The sequence below is a fragment of the Sprattus sprattus genome (genome assembly GCF_963457725.1).
Source record: "Sprattus sprattus genome assembly, chromosome: 4".
NCBI lineage: Eukaryota > Metazoa > Chordata > Actinopteri > Clupeiformes > Clupeidae > Sprattus > Sprattus sprattus.
The window spans coordinates 36,826,428-36,847,922 of NC_137923.1; the positions used below are offsets into that span (position 1 = coordinate 36,826,428).

The 21,495-nt window shown below is 39.7% G+C and overlaps 1 protein-coding gene across 1 annotated transcript; it reads left to right on the forward strand.

Moving 5' to 3' along the window:
* Positions 1 to 2,668: 2,668 nt before the first annotated feature.
* LOC308363485 (choline transporter-like protein 4) lies at positions 2,669 to 21,011 on the forward strand (the record flags this gene model as incomplete). The annotated part of the gene is made up of 23 exons (XM_080836292.1): positions 2,669 to 2,908; positions 6,925 to 6,961; positions 7,614 to 7,662; positions 7,747 to 7,820; positions 7,922 to 8,000; positions 8,147 to 8,246; positions 8,865 to 8,996; positions 11,070 to 11,130; positions 11,235 to 11,346; positions 11,523 to 11,606; positions 11,694 to 11,806; positions 12,043 to 12,165; positions 12,301 to 12,400; positions 12,600 to 12,692; positions 14,479 to 14,578; positions 14,875 to 15,128; positions 15,344 to 15,438; positions 15,568 to 15,662; positions 16,068 to 16,141; positions 16,376 to 16,446; positions 16,612 to 16,709; positions 19,843 to 19,927; positions 20,911 to 21,011. 23 exons carry the CDS (start codon positions 2,669 to 2,671, stop codon positions 21,009 to 21,011), a joined length of 2,370 nt encoding a protein of 789 aa, XP_080692418.1.
* Positions 21,012 to 21,495: the final 484 nt, after the last annotated feature.

Sequence of the window (21,495 nt, forward strand, 5' to 3'; positions counted from 1 at the left end):
GGCTTGTAGGCCTCTCCAGGTCTCTGTCTAACCATCAGACGACCATGTGTTGGGCAAAGCTGAAAATTGGACTCATCAGAGAAGACGAACTAGAAGACCCTCCAGTCCGCTTTTTTCAATCCTTATGGTCTTTTACAAACCTCAGCCAGGCAAAGTACAACGTTGTCTCGGAAGAAAAACTTGCTTCCTTTTGCTCTGACAATGTTCCCCAACTCTGAGAAATGTTTTTTCCAGCAGGGCAATGCTCCATGCCACACAGCCAGGCCAGTAAAGGTGTGGATGGAGTACCACCAGATCAGGACCCTGTCATGGCCAGCCCAATTTCGAGACCTGAATCCCATAAAAAACCTCTGAAATGTGATCAAGAGGAAGATGGATGGTCACAAGCCATGAAAAGAAGCCGAGCTGCTTGAATTCTTTCGCCAGGAGTAGCATAAAGTCACCCAACGGCAATGTGAAAGACTGATGGAGAGCATGCCAAGACACATGAAAGTTGTGATTTTAAATCAAGGTTATTCCACCAAATATTGATTTCTGAACTCTTCCTAAGTGTAAGCATTAGTATTGTGTAGTTTAAAAATGAATATGAGCTTGTTTTCTTTGCATTATTCGAGATCTGAAGACACTGCATCTTTTTTGCTATTTTGACCAATTGTCATTTTTCTGCAAATAAATGATCTAAATGACAATATTTTTATTTGAAATTTGGTAGGAATGTTGCCAGTAGGTTATAGAATAAAACAAAAATGTACATTTTACTTTAACACATACCAATAAATAGTAAAACCAGAGAAACTGATAATTTTGAAGTGGTCTCTTAATTTTTTCCGCGGCTGTATGTAGCATGATGAGAATGCTAGCATACATGTGGTATATTTACATAATACATACAAAGTATGGAATTTACATGATGCATACAATATTGGTTATGGAAAAGATGGGGGGAGAGTATTCAAGTATTGTAGAACAGCTAAGTGGGTTTACAGTGTGCTTGTAAGGTTACTATTACAAGGCAAGGCAAGGCAAATGTATTTATATAGCACATTTCGTACATTAAATGCAATTCAATGTACTATTACAAGGGTAAGTAGGGGAATGAAAAAAAAAACTGTCGTTGGTCGCAAATGTTTACATTGCCGGAAAATGCTAGAACAGAGAACTGGGTAGAATAAGTGCAGGCCCGTAGCCAGGGGGGGTTCGGGGGGTTCAAAAAAATTAAAAATATCAATCAAAATGATCAAATCATCCTGCTTGACAGCCCACTGGCTATAGTTCTCAGGCGGGAAGCAATGGACCCTTCCGCAAACTCCGCCCCCCTTAGCAACGGTTGCTATATCAGTCAAGCATTCACACAGATTCTCAGCATTGGTATGAATGGCGTGGCAACATGTTTTCAACCGTGTCAATTTCAGCTCTACCCAAAGAAATCACAAGCATTTTTTGGAAAAACGGCAAGATCTCAGATCGAAGCAGGCAAAAGGGTCTGCAATATGCTTATATAGGCTACAACCACGACATTACATGCCGTGTTTGTAGACAGACAAATGCTTAGGCTAACAGGTTCATTCCAGCTATGTTTATGTGTTCTATTTTCTACACAGTCGCCGCTACGCAAACATGTAAGGTGGTAAAACTGAATCGTATTTTAAGTAAGGGTTTTCTCTTTCGATGCAGTGGGCAGATTTTAGCAACATAGCTTCTTGGAACAAACGTAGGTGCTTCTGTTTACGTCGCTGACATTCAGCTGATGGGGGGGTCGTCCACATTGTTTGATCCACAGCAGGCATTTCTCTCTCTGGGTCTTGGGTTTCGGGAAGGGATAAAATGTTACCCCTCCCTCCAGCCTTTTTGGATATCGGCTGTCAGAATTACACACTCCATAAGCGCAACGTTTCATTTTCTCTTCTCGAGCAGACGTCTCTCTCATTGACTTCCATTCATCAAAATGGCTCGCTTGACTGAGGTCCCGAGCTTAGTAACCGTTGCTATGCTATGATTGATCAGTTACCGTTTTGGGGAGTGGTCGCGGAAGGGTCAATTGGGAGTGGATCTGAGACACGTGTAGGCCTCCTTCCTTTGCAAACAAAACAATATACTACCATTGAGGAGAGCGCGATGCAACATGCAACATGTGCTCTTGATTAGGGACAGTGTTATATATGGCGGGGAAAGGGCTGGGAAGGGCCGGTTGTCTCGGAAGCCCATAGAAAATTCTCTTGACCCGGGTAATTTAAAAAAAATTGCACTAAAATGATTCGGGTTTAAGTTTGAAGTTCAGTGTTTTGCGACTATAAAAAATTACTCTCATTCTATTAATCTTTTCAACAATCGGGACCATGAAATTTTGTCTGGGCCAGGGATTTTAAATCATTAAATCATTTTCATGGGAAAAAAAGGGATCAGACCATCTGATGTCCAGCCTCCCCCCTCTAATTATTATATCGTACAGTCCACACCTGAGTTCACGCATCATCAGACTCCGATTTGAACAGGTGTCTCCACACAAGAGGTGTCGAGAAGCGTCACTTTCTGGCCTTCATCCTGTGTTAGTGATCAACCAGTTGCCTATAGTCCTGAATATTTAAGTGAGTCCGTGTCCGTGCACAGGTACAGCCTTCTATTATTGTTAATTATTCCGGTTGTGATATCTTGTCACATGTGAATCCTCATGGGGCGGCGAGAGAAGAGGGAACAAGAGAGGAAACGGGCAGCATCTCAGTGCTACAAGCTCGACAAATTCCTACAGACAAAAACAAGGAAAGCTGATGACCACGATTTTGATCAGCCGTCAACTTCGGAAGCTCAGCCGTCAACTTCAGAAGCTCAGCCATCAACTTCGGAAGCTCAGCCATCAACTTCAGAAGCACGCGAACTTGGGCCTAGTGATATCGACTTTGCATTCAGGGAAGTGAGGTTAGAGTTTGGAAAGTTGAAGACTGAGAAGTGAGCCATTAAAACTGTTCAAGAGCATCCTTGTCTCCCTTCAGACAAAAGGTTACATGTATAAAATAACATACTGCTTAAGACAGTTATTGGCAGTCTCCATTTCTTGCTTTGAAATCGTCTCAAAAACGCAGGAAATGCCATTTCAAAGGGTTGAAATTTCAAAATGTGTCCCAAATTATTAAATTAAGAACCCCCCCATACAAAATCCTGGCTACGGGCCTGCAGTGTATGACAGTGTGGTGGGTGTGGGTATATGTAGGCCGAGGGTTTCTACAAATAGATCAGATGGAGAGACTTCAGCAGCAACCCACAGCAAGGAAAGTCTATACTTTGAGGGGAAGATAGAAACAAAGTGAGGGGATAGAGTTCAGCTGCCAATACGTGTAGATACTTAATGGATATGGTGATGAACAATGTTTCAATCAACATTAGAGAAAATTTGGTTAGTAGACATCAATTTGATTAATAGATAAGGAGATACATTTAGGTTAGCAATTAGCAGTAGGTAATATGGCCACTTTATCAGTATTAGAGTTAGCAATATGATTTAGAGGGAGACAGAGAGAGAGACACTGCCTGGCAAGGTGCATGGGAATTTGATTTATGTTCAGTTTTGATGAGGTATGTTTAGTGATGGTTGTCTGACATGGTGCATGAAAACATTAGTTAGGATTGCAAGGGTCGCAGGATACACAACTGTGCCCAACTGGCTAGTGGTTGCTGCAGCACGTGTCGCGTCGTGCTGTACACACGATCCGTAAAGGCACTCATTTAGGGTACAACATGTTCTATCTGTGTGTGCTAAGCTATGTGTTTAGTTGTGATGAGATATGTTTAGTAATGTTCGCTGGCCTGTTGCATGGGGAATTTTAGTTATACAAGCATAGTTACAGTGGCAGGATACAATAGCAGTGCACATCTGGCTGGCAACAGCCGCAATACCTGCCGTATGCTGTACCCGGGATTCATCAAGGCACTCCTTTAAGACAGGGGTTTTCAACAGGGGGTCCGTGGCCCCCTGGTGGTCCGCGACGGCATTGTAGGGGGTCCGCGACATGAGCCTATGTTGATCAGTTCACCATTGAATTTTTTTATTTTTATGAACTCACTTTTCCAGATTACTCTTGAATATAGTGAAAATATCGTGTTATAGGCAGGCGGAGGGGGCGTGGCGGCGGCGGTTACAAACATGCATGTGCGTGCAGGCACATCATTGGGCCGCAAATGACTTTCTTGTCAGAATGGTGGTCCCTGGGAAAAAAACTGTTGAAAACCCCTGCTTTAAGTTACAACCTGCGCTGTCTGTATCCCACTCCTGCTATCGATTTGAATATGGAAAGGGTCTCTGCATCTCGGATTGAAGCAGGAATATCATTCCACAGGAGGGGGGCTCGATAACTGAAGTCTCTGCCTCTTATTGTGCTTTTAGATATTCTTGGTATTACAAGTGTAACGGAGGTTATCTTTCCGTCGTTGTCTAACTCTGCGTTGTGTATTTGAATCAGGACACAGCCACCGACCTGGTGTTCACACGTTTATTGCTCTGTCTGATACATGCAGTGACGAACAAAAAGCAGTTGGACAGAGGTTAGCAAGATGCTCAGCTCCTCTGTCTCATGCATCCAAGGAAAGAGCCCAAGCTAACATGTGCACAAAACACACAAGTGCAAAACGTGACCAACCTGATGCAATGACGAACAAAAAGCAGTTGGACAGAAGTTAGCAAGATGCTCAGCTCCTGTCAATACAAATCAGGCAAGCCACTTAAAACAATATGCACAAAACAAACTCAAATGTATGTTAGCTTACACGCTAGCGTGTGTGTGTCTGCAGGACATATACCTACCTCTGTCTCATGCATCCAAGGAAAGAGACAGGAAAGGAAGAACACAGAGACAACCTCTCAATCACACCCACTTAAAACAATGTATCAAAATAATACTCGGAAACCAATCATCTGCACCTTAGTCGTGCAAGAGAATTAACCCATGAAGGTAGGGGAATTCAGGGAAGCATAATAAACCATGTTACACAAGGAGGCCTGTACTGATCTTAGTGGGCAACAGGGGACAACTATCATTGAGGTATTTTGGAGCTAGGCCATTTAGGGCTTTGTATGTTAGAAGGAGTACTTCATCATTATAGTACTGAAATCAGTTCTACCCTTGACAGGGAGCCAGTGCAGAGGCGAGTTAAGGTGAGATATGTTTATATTAGCAGCAGCTGATGGTATAAGCGTGAGGCTCTTTATTAAAAATGTATTGAAGTGTTAAAGTGTCAGTGTCAACTTCAACAGGGACTTACGACCTCCAGTCAAGGTAAGTTGACTTACTTGCATTGCAATTAATCTCATTAATTAATTAATCATAGTTACAATTTGGGGGCGTGATTGGTTGATTTGTCAATCTCACTATAAACATCTCCGTTATCAACAGTCTCATGCGCCAGACACACCCAATGTCATCCCTCATGCAACGCATGCTGTCTGAATGTTCCATTAAGTTACACACAAAGGTTCGATTACATAATAGTCAGGTGGAAAATGAGTGGCTGGTTAGATTTTATTTCACTTTGGCTGGTGAAAGAAACCATTTATTTCAGCAAACAAGTAGTAGTAGTAGAGTATGGGAGTCGAGTATGGGAGTAATGTTTATATTAGCAGCAGCTGATGGTATAAGCGTGAGGCTCTTTATTAAAAATGAATTGAAGTGTTAAAGTGTCAGTGTCAACTTCAACAGGGACTTACGACCTCCAGTCAAGGTAAGTTGACTTACTTGCATTGCAATTAATCTCATTCATTAATTAATCATAGTTACAATTTGGGGGCGTGATTGGTTGATTTGTCAATCTCACTATAAACATCTCCGTTATCAACAGTCTCATGCGCCAGACACACCCAATGTCATCCCTCATGCAACGCATGCTGTCTGAATGTTCCATTAAGTTACACACAAAGGTTCGATTACATAATAGTCAGGTGGAAAATGAGTGGCTGGTTAGATTTTATTTCACTTTGGCTGGTGAAAGAAACCATTTATTTCAGCAAACAAGTAGTAGTAGTAGAGTATGGGAGTCGACCAGAAGTATGTCGTTTTTAGATATAGCATTTTAATACTTCCTGGTTCCAAAGAAAAAATCCCTGGAAAAATGAATGAGTTTTCGCAAAATCTGTGAAAATAAGGTGTGAAGAAACAACGCCTGCAGAATACCCAGACAAACGGGTTGGATAGTAATAACGTAACTGGTATAGTAACAAATTGTTGTCTTGTCTCGTTATGATGTTGTTACCAATATGCTAAAGCAGAAAAAGAATGGACTACATCGTGTAACTAGCCTCAGGCAACACCAGGGACTCTTGAGTGGTATCCATGGCTACAGACAACTCTAATTCACACCCCGAAGTTTCTTCTGAAACTAAATGTTACAGCTCTAGTGCCAAAAAAAATGCTATCAAATCCTTAGGTAATCGATGTGGTTACGTAAGATGACTTCGTGGTTGTTGTGAGAACACTTGCCATCCCTGATTGGTAAAGCTAGATAGGGTTAGCCTATGTTCACCTTGACATTGGTGATACATTAAGCTAGTGATGGCTAAACTTAGCTCGTTAGCTTGCCGCTAGATGGCATAACAAACACTATTATAACAAACGTATCAAAGATATATATACAACATTCCAATGAAACATACACTACACGACAATTATGTTACAGATACATTTATATTCGCTGATGGAGCTCGAGTTTCCACTGTTACTATTTTTTGAAGCCTAACCGGCTGTGGTAAAATTACGCATGCGCCTACTTAATACACGTCACATAACTATGTTGGTACACCTATGACATCACAATAAACTACCCAGGTGCATCAGTCGCGGTCACATAGTGATTGTATCTTATGCAGCAAGGTCCATCCACCAGGCTGAAAGAGCATTTTTGTTTCTCCAACAGTCATTTTTTAAGGAACGGCACATTAATTAGGTGCTGTTACGAATGACGGACACAAAAATGGAAGAGGGTATGTAGTAGACATTTGAGGCATTAGTTCTACAATGGCATTATGATACAAGCACATGTGTATATGATTTATGTTTGTATGTCTGTGAGGTAGTGTATAATCCCTATGTGTATGTGATTTATGTATGCATGTCTGTGAGGTAGTGTATAAGCCCTATGTGTATGTGATTTGTGTACTGTATGTATGCCTGTGAGTAAGTGTATAAGCTACTATGGATAACCTAAATTTACCTTGCGATTAATAAAGTATCCATCTATCTATCTATCTATCTATCTATCTATCTATCTATCTATCTATCTAGTTCGATTTGACTATTCTTAGCCTAATGGACTTTCTTGATAGGACTAGATAAAGATTGTAAGTTATGACAAAGGAAAACCATTGAAGAAAATATGGTTGGTAGTTTGATATTTTTAATCTCATAATTGGGCCATCTGAGATCTGACTGTAACTAACAATAATCCTTCAAATACACTTAGACCTATATGTTCATGTTTTTGTGAAAGAGGCTTGTCTAAGCTGCAGAAGTAACGCACAACTATAAAACTATTAAACACAAATCTATGTTGGCTAGGCTAATTTATGACAAACTTGATTAGGTAGCCAGTACTAATAATCCTCTTTATCAATCCAAATCTCTGCCATCTCTTAGGGCACGTGGCTCCCTATGACCCTGATTTTGATGGACCAGTCCGTCAAAGGTGAGTGCTTCTGGGCCGTCCTTACTGTGTCTAATTCATTTTGCAGCAACTCCAGCCTGCTAATCATTTTGTCTCTTTTCAAAGAAATTGCACAGATCCTATTTGTTTCCTGTTTTTCCTGTCAGCCCTGGCTTGTTACATGATCCTTGGTGTGACAGGTAAGCTTATAAGCATTATGATGGCCTTTCCAACTAAACAGGCCTACATTTGAATTGCACATCAATGCAACAATTATGAACGGCCCATCTTTCCCTTCCAGCATGGCTCCTTGGGGACCCTCAGAGCATCCTGCATGCACGCAACTCCACAGGGATGTATTGTGGGGCTGGTGCCAATAGGTGAATAACTGTAAAACTTTGCCATTTCCTTTTTTGTCTGTATTCATGATTTGAATTTAATTAATTTGACACCCCAGAGATATCAAAGTACCTTGAAAGACTTGATTGGAAGTGACAGGATGTTAACCTCTCTTCTTATGAACCAGACTGAAGCCCAGTGTTTTCTACGTTGACCTTCTGAAATGTGACGAATCGAGAAATGCTATGGCTGCTGTGCTGGGAGGTGTCCAATGTCCCACCACTCAGGTACCAATCCAGCAGTGTCTCACATGATCCACTAACATCAAGCTATGCCTCTCTAATCATATATCCAATTAGTGTGGACATTATCACATATCCCTTTGATATTTTTGATTGATATTTTTCCAAGCTGGGCCCTATTTTTAGATCTTTTTGGATACTTTTCTACAGTTTATTTACAGTTATTGAGATAAATAGACAGACGAGTATCTCTTTAGGTATACTTTCATGGTGTCAGACCCTTATAATAACATTTACATCAATGGCCAAAACAAGCGGTTTACTTTGACATGCTGCCTCATAGGATTAACAAATTTTATGGGCGTTTTGCGGTTGCTGGTTTTAACATTCTAACTCGATCGATTTAAATTGTTTATTGTCCATGATAATAAAAGTTTGGACACCAAAAGAGCTAAAGATAAGGCCCAGGTTGAAAAATCCCAAAGTTTACCTTTGAATATTCACACATTGCTGACATAGCCTTGCTCCACATCCCATAGTTTCATCCATATGGTCTTGGAAATGATTATCAGAAGGCTGTTTTGGTTTCCATGTCATCAGGTGACATCACATTCTGTTTTTCCCTCTCCATTTTGCCCCCTCTTTGGTCTCTCTCATCTGTAGGTTTGTGTGGAAGAGTGTCCCTCTCAGTACTGGATGCTGCCCGCTGCTGCCTATGCCCCTGGTGCTCAGCCCAAAGACTATTTCCAGCAGGAATACTGTGATCTCCGCCTGGATTTGCAAACAACCACTCTGGTAATACAAAGGCTAGTGCAGTGGTTCCTAAAGTGGGGGGCGGGGTGGGCGGGGTGGGCGGGACGGGCCCTAAGGGCTTCAGCAGGGGGGGCACATGTGGTGCTGGGAAGCGCCTCCCTTCCATAATCAACTAATCTGGATGTAAAACACTGACTGTACAAACAGTCATTCTCTCCCGTTTCTTTAGAGTTATTGAAGTAAACAGATGCAGGTGTACCTCTGTAGGGATCCTTTCCATGTTTTCACATCCTGATAGTAACATTTACGAGTCTGTCAGTGGCCAAAACACGTGATTTACTGTGATATACTGCCTTGCCTCATAGAATTACATTTTATAGCCATTGTATGGATGCCAGTTTTTGCCAGCGTTGTAGTTCAGTACTGGACAGATAAAGATAGTTTTTGTCTCTATTAAAAATGTGGCCCCGGGTTGTAAAATCCCTAAGTATCCCTTTAAATCCCTAAGTATCTATCTATAAATCCAGGAATCTCTGTGTGTCAGGGTGTCAGTCTGTCTAGGGCGTATCTCCCTGACGGTAGTTAGGTTAGTTATGAGATTTCGCATGTAGCTTACGCGTGTCATGAACCTGTGCATCCTTGATTTTGAAGATTTTTGAATTTATAGTTCGCGAGATATTTGTATTTTACCGTTTCCCATAGGAAACAATGGGTTATCGTTTCCCGTCCCGTCGGCACTATGGGTAGTGACGTCACAATCAAACGCGTAGCGTTATTAAACTATCCTGCCTTCACTCAAAGTTCAGAATAGCGTTGGATATGATACAGATATGATACAGGAGGATATGGATATGATACAGGAGGTTCGCATTCAAATTCTTCTTGGTGAACAGATACAGACTTTTGCTCAGGTAATCTTAAGACAGTGATTGATTTTATCTATTCGTTTATTTTTAAGCTTCTTTATATTAAGTTTCAAAGTAATGTCTGTTGTACAGTCATCTAACAGACAGGGAATAGTAATCCATCAAAAATATTCATATTGTTTATTAGTATACCGTTTGCCGTGCATTGAAATGCATTGGGTTTAGCGACGCGATTTCTAAACCCAATGCATTTCAACGGGAGCCAATACATTGTGACATAGACCAGCGATTTTGGCGTAAAATGTCCTATAGTGTGTAGGCTATTCATGAGGAACACACACTTCGATGAACATACACTTCGACGTCTGGAGTAGGCCTGCTCATCTGTAAGTAAATTTAACCTGTTCACGTTAATTGCTGTGAAATTAGCTAGCCTATTGGCGTGCATCGAACGTGCACTGTGCACTGAATTCGGGTGGGGGATAGTAACGCCATCTCCAGTCAGCGCAAATCTCGCTGTAAATTATGTTGGCCCACGTTGTCATGTTATCCTCCCAGTCCTGCACTGAATTTGGGTGGGGGATAGTAACGCCATCTCCAGTCAGAGTATTTAAACTGTGTTCCCATTGTAAGGACATTTATTAGCTTACGATCTGTCTGAGAGTGGGCTGTCAAAGCTAGCATCATCGAAGTCATACAGTACTGTAGGCTACATACATTCAGGAAATTTGAGTCCAACTGCATGACCATTCTTACCCTACACTTACCCTTACAATAAAGAAGTGATCCTATTTCATGACACTTTATGACATTTAGTTTATAGTTTAGACAGTAACGTTGACATCTATATTCAACTGCATCCACTACATAATCTCAAACTTTATTTGTTGGTATATCTCCAAAAAGGCTAACATTAAAACATTTCTTAATGAAAAGGAAACATGCATCACAATAACACTTCAGTGTAACCTGTAGCCTACCTATGTGGAGTGCAAATATGTCTTGCTATTACACTACCCAACAGCTACACCTACGTCTGCTAACACTACAGAATGCATAATTCCTACGGGCACTGCACTAGTCCCTTTAAATTGCCATTGAGTGTCCATCTTTGTGGTTGTGGGGAGGGCGCATATTTTTCCGTTGTCAAAGGTGAGGTTTGGGAACTACTGGTGCATGCATGCTGCTTTAAACCGTTCTTCATTTGTGCTCTCTTCGTTTCTCTTTTGATTATGTTTCCACAACAAAGACTGTCCAGGAGATCCTTGATGAAGACCTGTGTCCGTCCTTTTATACTCCAACAAAAGCAGGTAAGTTGTGCGTAAGATTGAGTATACTCATGGAGTATATGGGAATATGGGAATATTCACTCAATCGCACACACATATGTGTTTCTGTTTGTTTCTCTCCCCAGTATCTGGAAGGTGTTTCACAAACTCAGTTTTACTGGATAAGTCCCCTAACTTCACCATAGCAGATCAACAGTCATTCAATCAGACCGCTAGTGGCATAATGAACGCCACCAGGTAAAAATATCGATTCACTCCACCACCAAAAACACTACAATCAGTTAGTGCAAGTCAGCACAATGTCCTAAACAAAACAAGACTTTGAAGCACTGATGAAAAGGTACAGCTCTGCCTCATATCTCAGACATCTCTGCCATAAACCCTCTATTCTGTGTTTCCTTTTGTTCTCACAGTGACATCATGACAGTCATCAATAACAGAGGGGTTTGGGTTCGAATCTATGAGGACTTTGCCATGTCCTTGCACTGGATCTTACTGTCAGTTCCCAGTCCCTGTTAACGTTAATCTGTTAATTTCAAATGTCTATGGGGTTTGTCACCCCAGATATCCTCTCTGTTTTTCAGAGGTCTTGCGGTAGCCATGTTGGTCAGTGCTGTCTTCATTCTGCTGCTGAGATACTTGGCCTCTGTACTGATCTTGACTGTCATCCTCGGAGTGATTGGTGTTGGAGCATACGGTATGAACTGTGCTGCTGACAATATTTTTGATTATAGAGTAAAGGACCTGATTACATGAATATAAAACAGAGGAATCGGTTACAGAACCCTTAGCAATATGTGCAGAGCCAGTATTTGAATGAAAATACAGTATTATTTGCAAAAGCATTTTTGTCATTCTTCAATAAAGTCATTCTTCACTTTAACATAATGTATCATTATATATGCTATATGTGTATCATAACACTATTTTCAGGAATATACCAGTGCCATTTCGTGTACAAGCAATACCTCACCTCTGAAACGTCCCTCGGTAATCTGAGCTTCAACTCATCTTTTGGTGTTTACCTTCAACTCAAAGAGACCTGGCTGGCTTTAAGTGAGTAATATGTATAAAATTGGAATATGTATATATTAACAACTTTAATATACTGTTTTGTTTGCTTACAGAACAAATTTCATATACCCCAATACAGGGAATAAAATGACCTAAACAAACTTTTTTCCATGACAGTGATCATCTTAATAGTGATGGAGGTCATAATTCTTCTGGTGCTCATAAGCCTTGGGAAAAGTATCTACTTTGCTGTGGATCTTCTAGAAGAGTCCAACAAGTACGGTGGCTCTTTCCTCATTGAATATCAGGGATATGTCTATTAATCTGATCCTAAATCGAATGAGTTGGTTATGCTGTTAGGGGGGACACAATTTGACTTTGATTGCGTTAAATAAGACTGATAGAGGTTCTACTGTAGATGATTAAAAAGTTTCAGTGTGCTGTATTTAACTTTTCTCTCACTTTTTGAACTACAGGGTAGTTAGCTATGTGTCCTCAACAGCATTGTATCCATTCATCACCTTCATGCTGCTGGTGGTCTGTGTGTCCTACTGGGGAATGACCTCCTTGTATCCTTTCACTCTGGAATTATATATATACAGCCGCGGAAAAAATTAAGAGACCACTTCAAAATTATCAGTTTCTCTGGTTTTACTATTTATTGGTATGTGTTAAAGTAAAATGTACATTTTAGTTGTATTCTATAACCTACTGGCAACATTCCTACCAAATTTCAAATAAAAATATTGTCATTTAGATCATTTATTTGCAGAAAAATGACAATTGGTCAAAATAGCAAAAATGATGCAGTGTCTTCAGATCTCGAATAATGCAAAGAAAACAAGCTCATATTCATTTTTAAACTACACAATACTAATGCTTACACTTAGGAAGAGTTCAGAAATCAATATTTGGTGGAATAACCTTGATTTAAAATCACAACGTTCATGTGTCTTGGCATGCTCTCCACCAGCCTTTCACATTGCCGTTGGGTGACTTTATGCTACTCCTGGCGCAAGAATTCAAGCAGCTCGGCTTCTTTTCATGGCTTTTGACCATCCATCTTCCTCTTGATCACATTTCAGAGGTTTTTTTATGGGATTCAGGTCTCGAAATTGGGCTGGCCATGACAGGGTCCTGATCTGGTGGTACTCCATCCACACCTTTACTGGCCTGGCTGTGTGGCATGGAGCATTGCCCTGCTGGAAAAAACACTTCTCAGAGTTGGGGAACATTGTCAGAGCAAAAGGAAGCAAGTTTTTCTTCCGGGACAACGTTGTACTTTGCCTGGCTGAGGTTTGTAAAAGACCATAAGGGTTGAAAAAGCGGACTGGAGGTTCTTCTAAGTTCGTCTTCTCTGATGAGTCCGATTTCACAGTAGGTGCAAGACTCTCTGGCTTGTAGGCCTCTCCAGGTCTCCGTCTAACCATCAGACGACCATGTGTTGGGCAAAGCTGAAAATTGGACTCATCAGAGAAGACGAACTAGAAGACCCTCCAGTCCGCTTTTTTCAATCCTTATGGTCTTTTACAAACCTCTGCCAGGCAAAGTACAACGTTGTCCCGGAAGAAAAACTTGCTTCCTTTAGCTCTGACAATGTTCCCCAACTCTGAGAAATGTTTTTTCCAGCAGGGCAATGCTCCATGCCACACAGCCAGGCCGGTAAAGGTGTGGATGGAGTATCACCAGATCAGGACCCTGTCATGGCCAGCCCAATTTCGAGACCTGAATCCCATAAAAAAAACCTCTGAAATGTGATCAAGAGGAAGATGGATGGTCACAAGCCATGAAAAGAAGCCGAGCTGCTTGAATTCTTGCGCCAGGAGTAGCATAAAGTCACCCAACGGCAATGTAAAAAACTGGTGGAGAGCATGCCAAGACACATGAACGTTGTGATTTTAAATCAAGGTTATTCCACCAAATATTGATTTCTGAACTCTTCCTAAGTGTAAGCATTAGTATTGTGTAGTTTAAAAATGAATATGAGCTTGTTTTCTTTGCATTATTCGAGATCTGAAGACACTGCATCTTTTTTGCTATTTTGACCAATTGTCATTTTTCTGCAAATAAATTATCTAAATGACAATATTTTTATTTGAAATTTGGTAGGAATGTTGCCAGTAGGTTATAGAATAAAACAAAAATGTACATTTTACTTTAACACATACCAATAAATAGTAAAACCAGAGAAACTGATCATTTTGAAGTGGTCTCTTAATTTTTTCCGCGGCTGTATATACATATATATATATATATATATATATATATAACATGTATACATATTTTATATCAGTTTTTTGTCTCTGTGAAGCATGACTATTGTGTTTTGCGTTTACGACCCTTGACCTTTCTCAGATATCTGGCCACTTCTGGGGTTCCTCTGTACAGGGTGGTAGCACTCAGCACCAGTGGAAACTGCAGCTCTATTACAGGCCTCCAGAGTTGTGCTCCGGCTGTGAGTCCCACTTCCTTTCTGATACTATCCTTCTAGCATGGGATGGAAGCTGATGACTCACTACAGTTATGCTCATGGCAAGGCCAGGGGGTTTATGGGGGTTCATATTTGACACAGTCATTGTTTAGCATGCTCATACACATCATGAAGTCAGGCACCTATTGTAGAGATGTGTGGTCCATAAACAAACAACTTCAGGAACCTATTGTAGAGATGGACACTCAACGCCTCCACCACTTAATGCAACCTAATGGAGTTCTCCTTGTTTTGTCTTTCCCACAATCCTCTCTGTCCAGACCTTTGACTCTTCAGACTTCCCCCACTGTCCAATGGCAAACTGTATGTTCTACAAGTATGATGACTTGTTTCAGAAGAGCATGGTCTACCTGCAACTATTTAATTTGCTGGTGTTCCTGTGGACTGTCAACTTCTTCCTCACGCTGGGGCAGTGCACACTGGCGGGCACGTTCTCTTCCTACTACTGGGCCTTTACCAAGCCTGCAGATATCCCACCCAGCCCCCTGTCCCAGGCTTTTATCCGCAACTTACAGTAAGACCTCAAAACTATCAAATGGGATGTTAAAAAGAGAATTAAACTCGACATTGACAAAAATACATAAGTAGTTTAGAACAATGTTAGTTAATAATGTAACATAAATAAAATTACATTATGTCTACATGAGAACGTACGGATTTTCCGTTATAGATCATTTTTGAGCCATGATATAAATGGCTGATAATTCAACTTTTTTCTACAACGTGAAGGTTCCATGTAGGATCCCTGGCGTTTGCCGCTGGTATTCTCCCACTGTTCCAGCCGCCTCGGATCTTTCTGGAATTCTTGTCTCATAAAAGCAAAGGTAACTACACTTCTCACCCCATTGTAAAATGAAAAGTAATACAGTGAATGTTTAGGATATTTGCAAACTGTGAAGATATTAACATGATCATTAGGTTGTGCTGTTTATTCTTGATGTGTCTTCCAACAGGATCTTCTAACCCAATCTCCAAATGTATCAGCAACATCACCTACTGCTTCCTAAACTCCTTTCTACAGATCATGAGCTCAAACGCCAATGTTATGGTCAGTTTTTCTGGTAACACTTCCGCCTACAGAAACATTACAGATGGTTTGTTGAAATTCAGGTTAAGTCTTTCTAATTGTTTATTGACCATCACCAAACACACCGCCAACCCCACCTAACTGACACATTGTCATTAACAGAGTTTAACATTTTGTTTCTAATCTGATCATCTGTAGATAGTCTGTAGGGGACCATCCAAATAAAGGATGAGCATTTTTCTTTGTCATGCCACATTTCTGTTGTAGCGTCATGCCAGTGATATTAAATGTTAAGCCCTAGTCTGTAAATGGCATGATCCTGTCAATGTTCTACACTACAGCCTTTAATAGAAATGCCCTGTGACAGTTACACAGAGCAAAGAGATATTTATTTGGAAAAGTAATTCAACTTCCCTTGCTTTACAGATTTCTGTGTATGGGGACAGCTTCTGGGTTTCAGCCAGGCAAGCACACAGGCTCCTGAAGAGAAATATCCTACGGTAGGGTTTCTTGTTTATGTTATTTGAGCACCTAATGTTAATGCTGCTTGTTTCAGGGTCCCCCTGTCTCTTTGGGTCCATGCCTTGAAGTGTGATGTAGGTAATATGAGCCCAATTTTTCAATGAAGAATGTGTAGATGCATCTCGCTGAAATAGGAGCATAACTGGGCATCAAAGTTTCACACCAATGCTCAGAGGTTAACAGCACACTTTAACCTCCTGTTCTGTTCACAGTGTGGAGGCGTTGGATAGTGTGGCAGATGTGCTGCTTTTCTTTGGCAAACTGTTAGTCATGGCTACAGTAGGTAAGAAAACATTATTCCCTTGTAAAGAGAAACTCTGCTGTTCTGTCAGCTTTTCTAAAGCAATCACAGCAAGTTTCAGTTACATAAAGCAAGGTTGGTGAGTAAACTTGGACTGGTAGCTGTTGGTTCCTGTTAAAAATACTGGAAATATCTTCCTCTTTTTAGGGGTGCTGGCATTTTTGGTGACATTTGGCATCATCGCAATCCCAGGTGATCCCATTTTCCAGGCGAGCAAACTCAACTATGGCTGGGTGCCAATCATTGTGAGTGTTGCTACTCCAAATGCTTGTTTCAAAATGCAATTAAATTAAAAAATACTGGAATATGTGAATGGGAGTTGATGAGGTTATAAATAACTCTGGTTCCTCACAGCCAAACCAACCAGGAATCTTTACAGGTTGTGAATAGAATAATTTACAAATAATGTACAAATGTTCTTCCCATGCTATTTGTTGTAGAGCTCATGTGATAAAATGTGAGTTCTCCTAGATGCAGTCATAATTCATGTGTATATCAGTCCACATTTAAAACTCTAATATATACCAGTCCAGTTATCAAAACATTTAAAACTCTTAAATACCAGTCCAGTTATGAACACATTTAAAACTCTTCTATATACCAGTCCAGTTATTAACACATTTAAAACTCTTATATATACCAGTCCAGTTATGAGCACATTTAAAACTCTAATTTATACCAGTCCAGATATTTACACATTTAAAACTCATATACCAGTCCAGTTATGAACACATTTAAAACTCTTATATAAACCAGTCCAGTTATGAACACATTTAAAACTCTAATATATACCAGTCCAGTAATGAACACATTTAAAACTCTAATATATACCAGTCCAGTTATGAAGACATCTAAAACTCTTATATATACCAGTCCAGTTATTGACACATTTAAAACTCTTATATATACCAGTCCAGTTATTAACACATTTTAAACTCTGACACATATTGAGGGGGAGGTCCTCATCACTGATAATTTTCCTGTCCTGATCTGTTTGCATAAGTTCATCTTATACATTCAACCGCCTGGCTGAAAAATGGCTGTGTATCCCCATAGTCCATATCTGACCAATCACTATCACGATCAGTGAGCACAGAATCTTCCTCATTTGGAGAACGACTGCAATGTTGCATGCCTCTTATAGGCTGTGACCTAGATCCAACTTATATAAAGAACTTGACTAAATGTGAAACTAAAAGAAAAAGAAGTAGACTAGAAAGTTAATTAGACCAAGAACTATGTATGTGTATAAATATGTGTATATCTAAATGTGCCTAGCTGTCATACCATTTTATATATATATTAGTGCTGTCAGTTTAACGTGTTATTAACGGCGTTAACGCAAACCCATTTTAACGCCGTCAATTTTTTTTATCGCTCGATAAACGCATTGTACATTTTTTTTTTTAGTTTTTTTTAGATTAACGTTCTTTTTGCCCACCCAAACTGTGTAGTAGGCTAATGTAACGTTTGAGTGAATGGTGAGCGCGATACGGCGAAATCAGTGGTTAAAGTGGGATTTGGTAGGTGGGGGTACTCTATTTTCCGGTGTGGTGGCGGCGGCGGGGGGGTATTTGGTGGATCTGGCGGCGGCCGTGGTGGGGGGTATTTGGTGGATCTGGTGGCGGCGGCGTTGAAATCACTCATTCCTATATTTTTTTTAATCACAGTGATATAAGGAGGTCTAACCAAAGACCTAAACCAGGGATGGATCATGAGCCTTTGGGCCCCTATTTGGTTCCATGAGAAAATTTTTAATTTGGTAAATATGATTTCCTGTATTCTGGTGCATTTTGGGGATGGCCAGCTGGAAATGAACAATTAGTGCTGAAATCTGTTCTGCATCAGGCCAAATCTTAGTCATTCTTACACAGTAATCACAGCGCAAATTACACAGTGCCTACTTAGTTCCATGGCCTGGACTGTCCACTCACACAGCCATTAATAAACAACACTGCAGACTTCAGTTATTAAATTAAAAATATTTTACTGTTAAATGAATTATCAAAACATGACATAGCAACAATGCTTTAGGCACCATTTCCAGACAAATTCTTACCCTTGGAAATAATCAGTTATTTTTCGTTTACACCCTCTCTTATTTCGATCCTCCTCCATCTTTAAGAAGGAAATTATGAAGACATAACATTACCAACGTGTTTTCCAATTAGGAAACAAGTACCGGTACTCAAATTTTTTGTCTTTCTGACAAGCTGACGTGCTAGCTAATAACCAACTAGTTGCAGTTAACCATTGTTAATGTTCGTCATTCTCAGTCAGGGCCAAAGTGATAGAAAACTAATAACTAAAAGCCTGGTTCTTTCTTTAAGTTGTGTTTGTTGCCCTATTTAAAATATAGACGTTAGACTTTAGTTTACTACTTCACCTTGGACTCCAACATGCACTCGCTCTGACTGGAACAGTCTAGACACTTACCGCAAAGCGTCGCGCTCTCAACTGAACTGACGGTGCAAGGTTAGCCTACCTGTTTTTTTTTTTTTCGCGCGAAGCGTGTTTGTCAGAGGGATGAACAAGGCGGGGCTAGGGGATGATATTACGTTTTGATTTGATCGAGAGATCTTTGGTGTGGACTGGCCTTAACATTAATTTTTCTTTTCTTTTTTTTTTTTAAGAATCTATTTATTTATTCATTTATCTGAGGTGCCGGTACTGAGTACCGGAGCGTTCCGGCCCACTTTAACCCCTGGGCGAAATGGATGTTAAAAAGCTTCTGAATAGAAAGTTTACCTTTAAAAGTTGTGTTGTGCAAAAGAACCGAGCTTAACTGTTGTCTGAAAATGTCTACAGGCAGCTGAATGAAAGCACAGAAGTAGTAGGCTTACCTTTTATTGGTAACCTAACTGTTACAGTTCATTGTTTTTGAAATAAGAGGCCTGACTTCTATGTTCACAGCAAACTAGAAAAAAAGAAAATATTAAGCCATGGTTTAACTGCACTATAGGCTGAGTCCTTGTTTATCTGAAATGTGCACTTTATAATTTTATTTCGTACCGCCCTGTTTGGCAATGTTGTTTTTCGAATAAAGTAAAACATTGCATAAAGCAAGCCAATCCACTTTTCCATGTTGATAAGAGCATTAAAAAATTATAAAAATGATGGAAAAAAAATTATTGAAGGGACATTTAGAATAGATAAATATTTGCGATTAATCGCGATTAATTTTGAGTTAACTATAACAAAAATGCGATTAATCGCGATTAAATATTTTAATCGTTTGACAGCACTAATATATTTATTATATTTTGTATATTATGTAATATGTATAAATGTATAATTATACATGCCAAATCTGCCAAAGTCTGCAGTTGACGTTCATATTTCAAATAAGTGGTTTTCATATGGGTTGTATGTTTTTAGGTTGTCTTTGTGGGAGCTTACCTCATTGCCCAGGCCTTCTTCAGTGTCTACACAACGAGTGTGGATACACTGTTCATCTGCTATAGTGAGTTCCTGTGTTAGTATCTATTCATGTCTATTATGTTCAACAAGTGTGGATACACTGTTCATCTGCTATAGTGAGTTCCTGTGTTAGTATCTATTCATGTCTATTATGTTCAACAAGTGTGGATACACTATTCCTCTGCTATAGTGAGTACCTGTTTTAGTATCTATTCATGTCTATTATGTTCAACGAGTGTGGACACACTGTTCATCTGCTATAGTGAGTACCTGTGTTAGTATCTATTCGTGTCTATTATGTTCAACGATAGTGGATACACTATTCATCTGCTATAGTGAGTACCTGTTTTAGTATCTATTCATGTCTATTATGTTCAACGAGTGTGGATACACTATTCATCTGCTATAGTGAGTACCTGTTTAGTATATATTCATGTCTATTATGTTCCTCACCCTTTTCTCACCATAACAACCACATTCAGCACTAGCCATTCTGTCCACACAAACATTCTGTTTAATTGGGTGAAATTGCCCTTGAGTCTTATGTATGTTAATCCAAATTAATCTGAACCATCAACATCACAACAAATCTGCTTAGATTTCCATGACTGTCTACATATCTTTTGATTCAGTGGGTATATATGTCGATATAATCACATTTAAAAAAATATTATAGCCTGCCACTTTTTTAGATAGTATAAAAACAAGTTTTCCTAAAGAACTTGTTTCCACAATACGGGTAAGAACAGAAAAAGCTTGCTTACTCCTCTTGTGACCTTACTGTTTCATTATCTCTTACTGATAACATGGTCATACATCCCTGAGTTAAGCCTTTTAATAGGAACTGGCATTAAAAGGGCATTAAAAGGGCATTCCCTCTATAATTTCTATAAGGACATTTATGTATTAGGCCTTTATTATTGTTTTTATACAACTGTACATTGTATGCACATTTGTTTCAATGCTCATGTGTTATTATGTTTTATGTTATGTTATTAAGTTATATGAATGTTTTTTCCCACACAGTGGATGACCTGGAGCGTAATGATGGCACTGTTCTCCGGCCATATTACACAACTAGGAACCTCATGAGGATCCTCCACAAGACAGACTCCATTAACTTCTGAGCCTACACAACACAGACAATCCCATGGCATGTCTGCCATATTCTTTTCCTTCTATATCATTAAAAAGCATACGAACATAACTGAAAATCAGTTGGCTCTATTTTACAAATTGATCCCATTACCTTTAGCTGTTGTCGCTAAGATGACAGTACAAACTGATAGGAACAGGAGGCCAGGAAGTGCAATTGCTAATTAATGTACCATTGTGTATATTAACATAAAAACTAAACTTTTGTATTTTTTGTTTTTGTTTGGTTATGGTAGCGTCCATCTACGATATCACAATAAATAAAACTATGCAGAGTCATATTTGTGTGAAAGCTTGTGATATTAATCTATCTTGTCAAAGTCATATCAAATTCAAAGTAGCTTTATTGTCAATAACTTAGGGCATGATTTACTAATATGCGAGCGCTTCTTAATCTGCGTTCGCAAATTAACGCACGCATTTTACTTGGTATTTATCAAACCAGATCTGCACTGG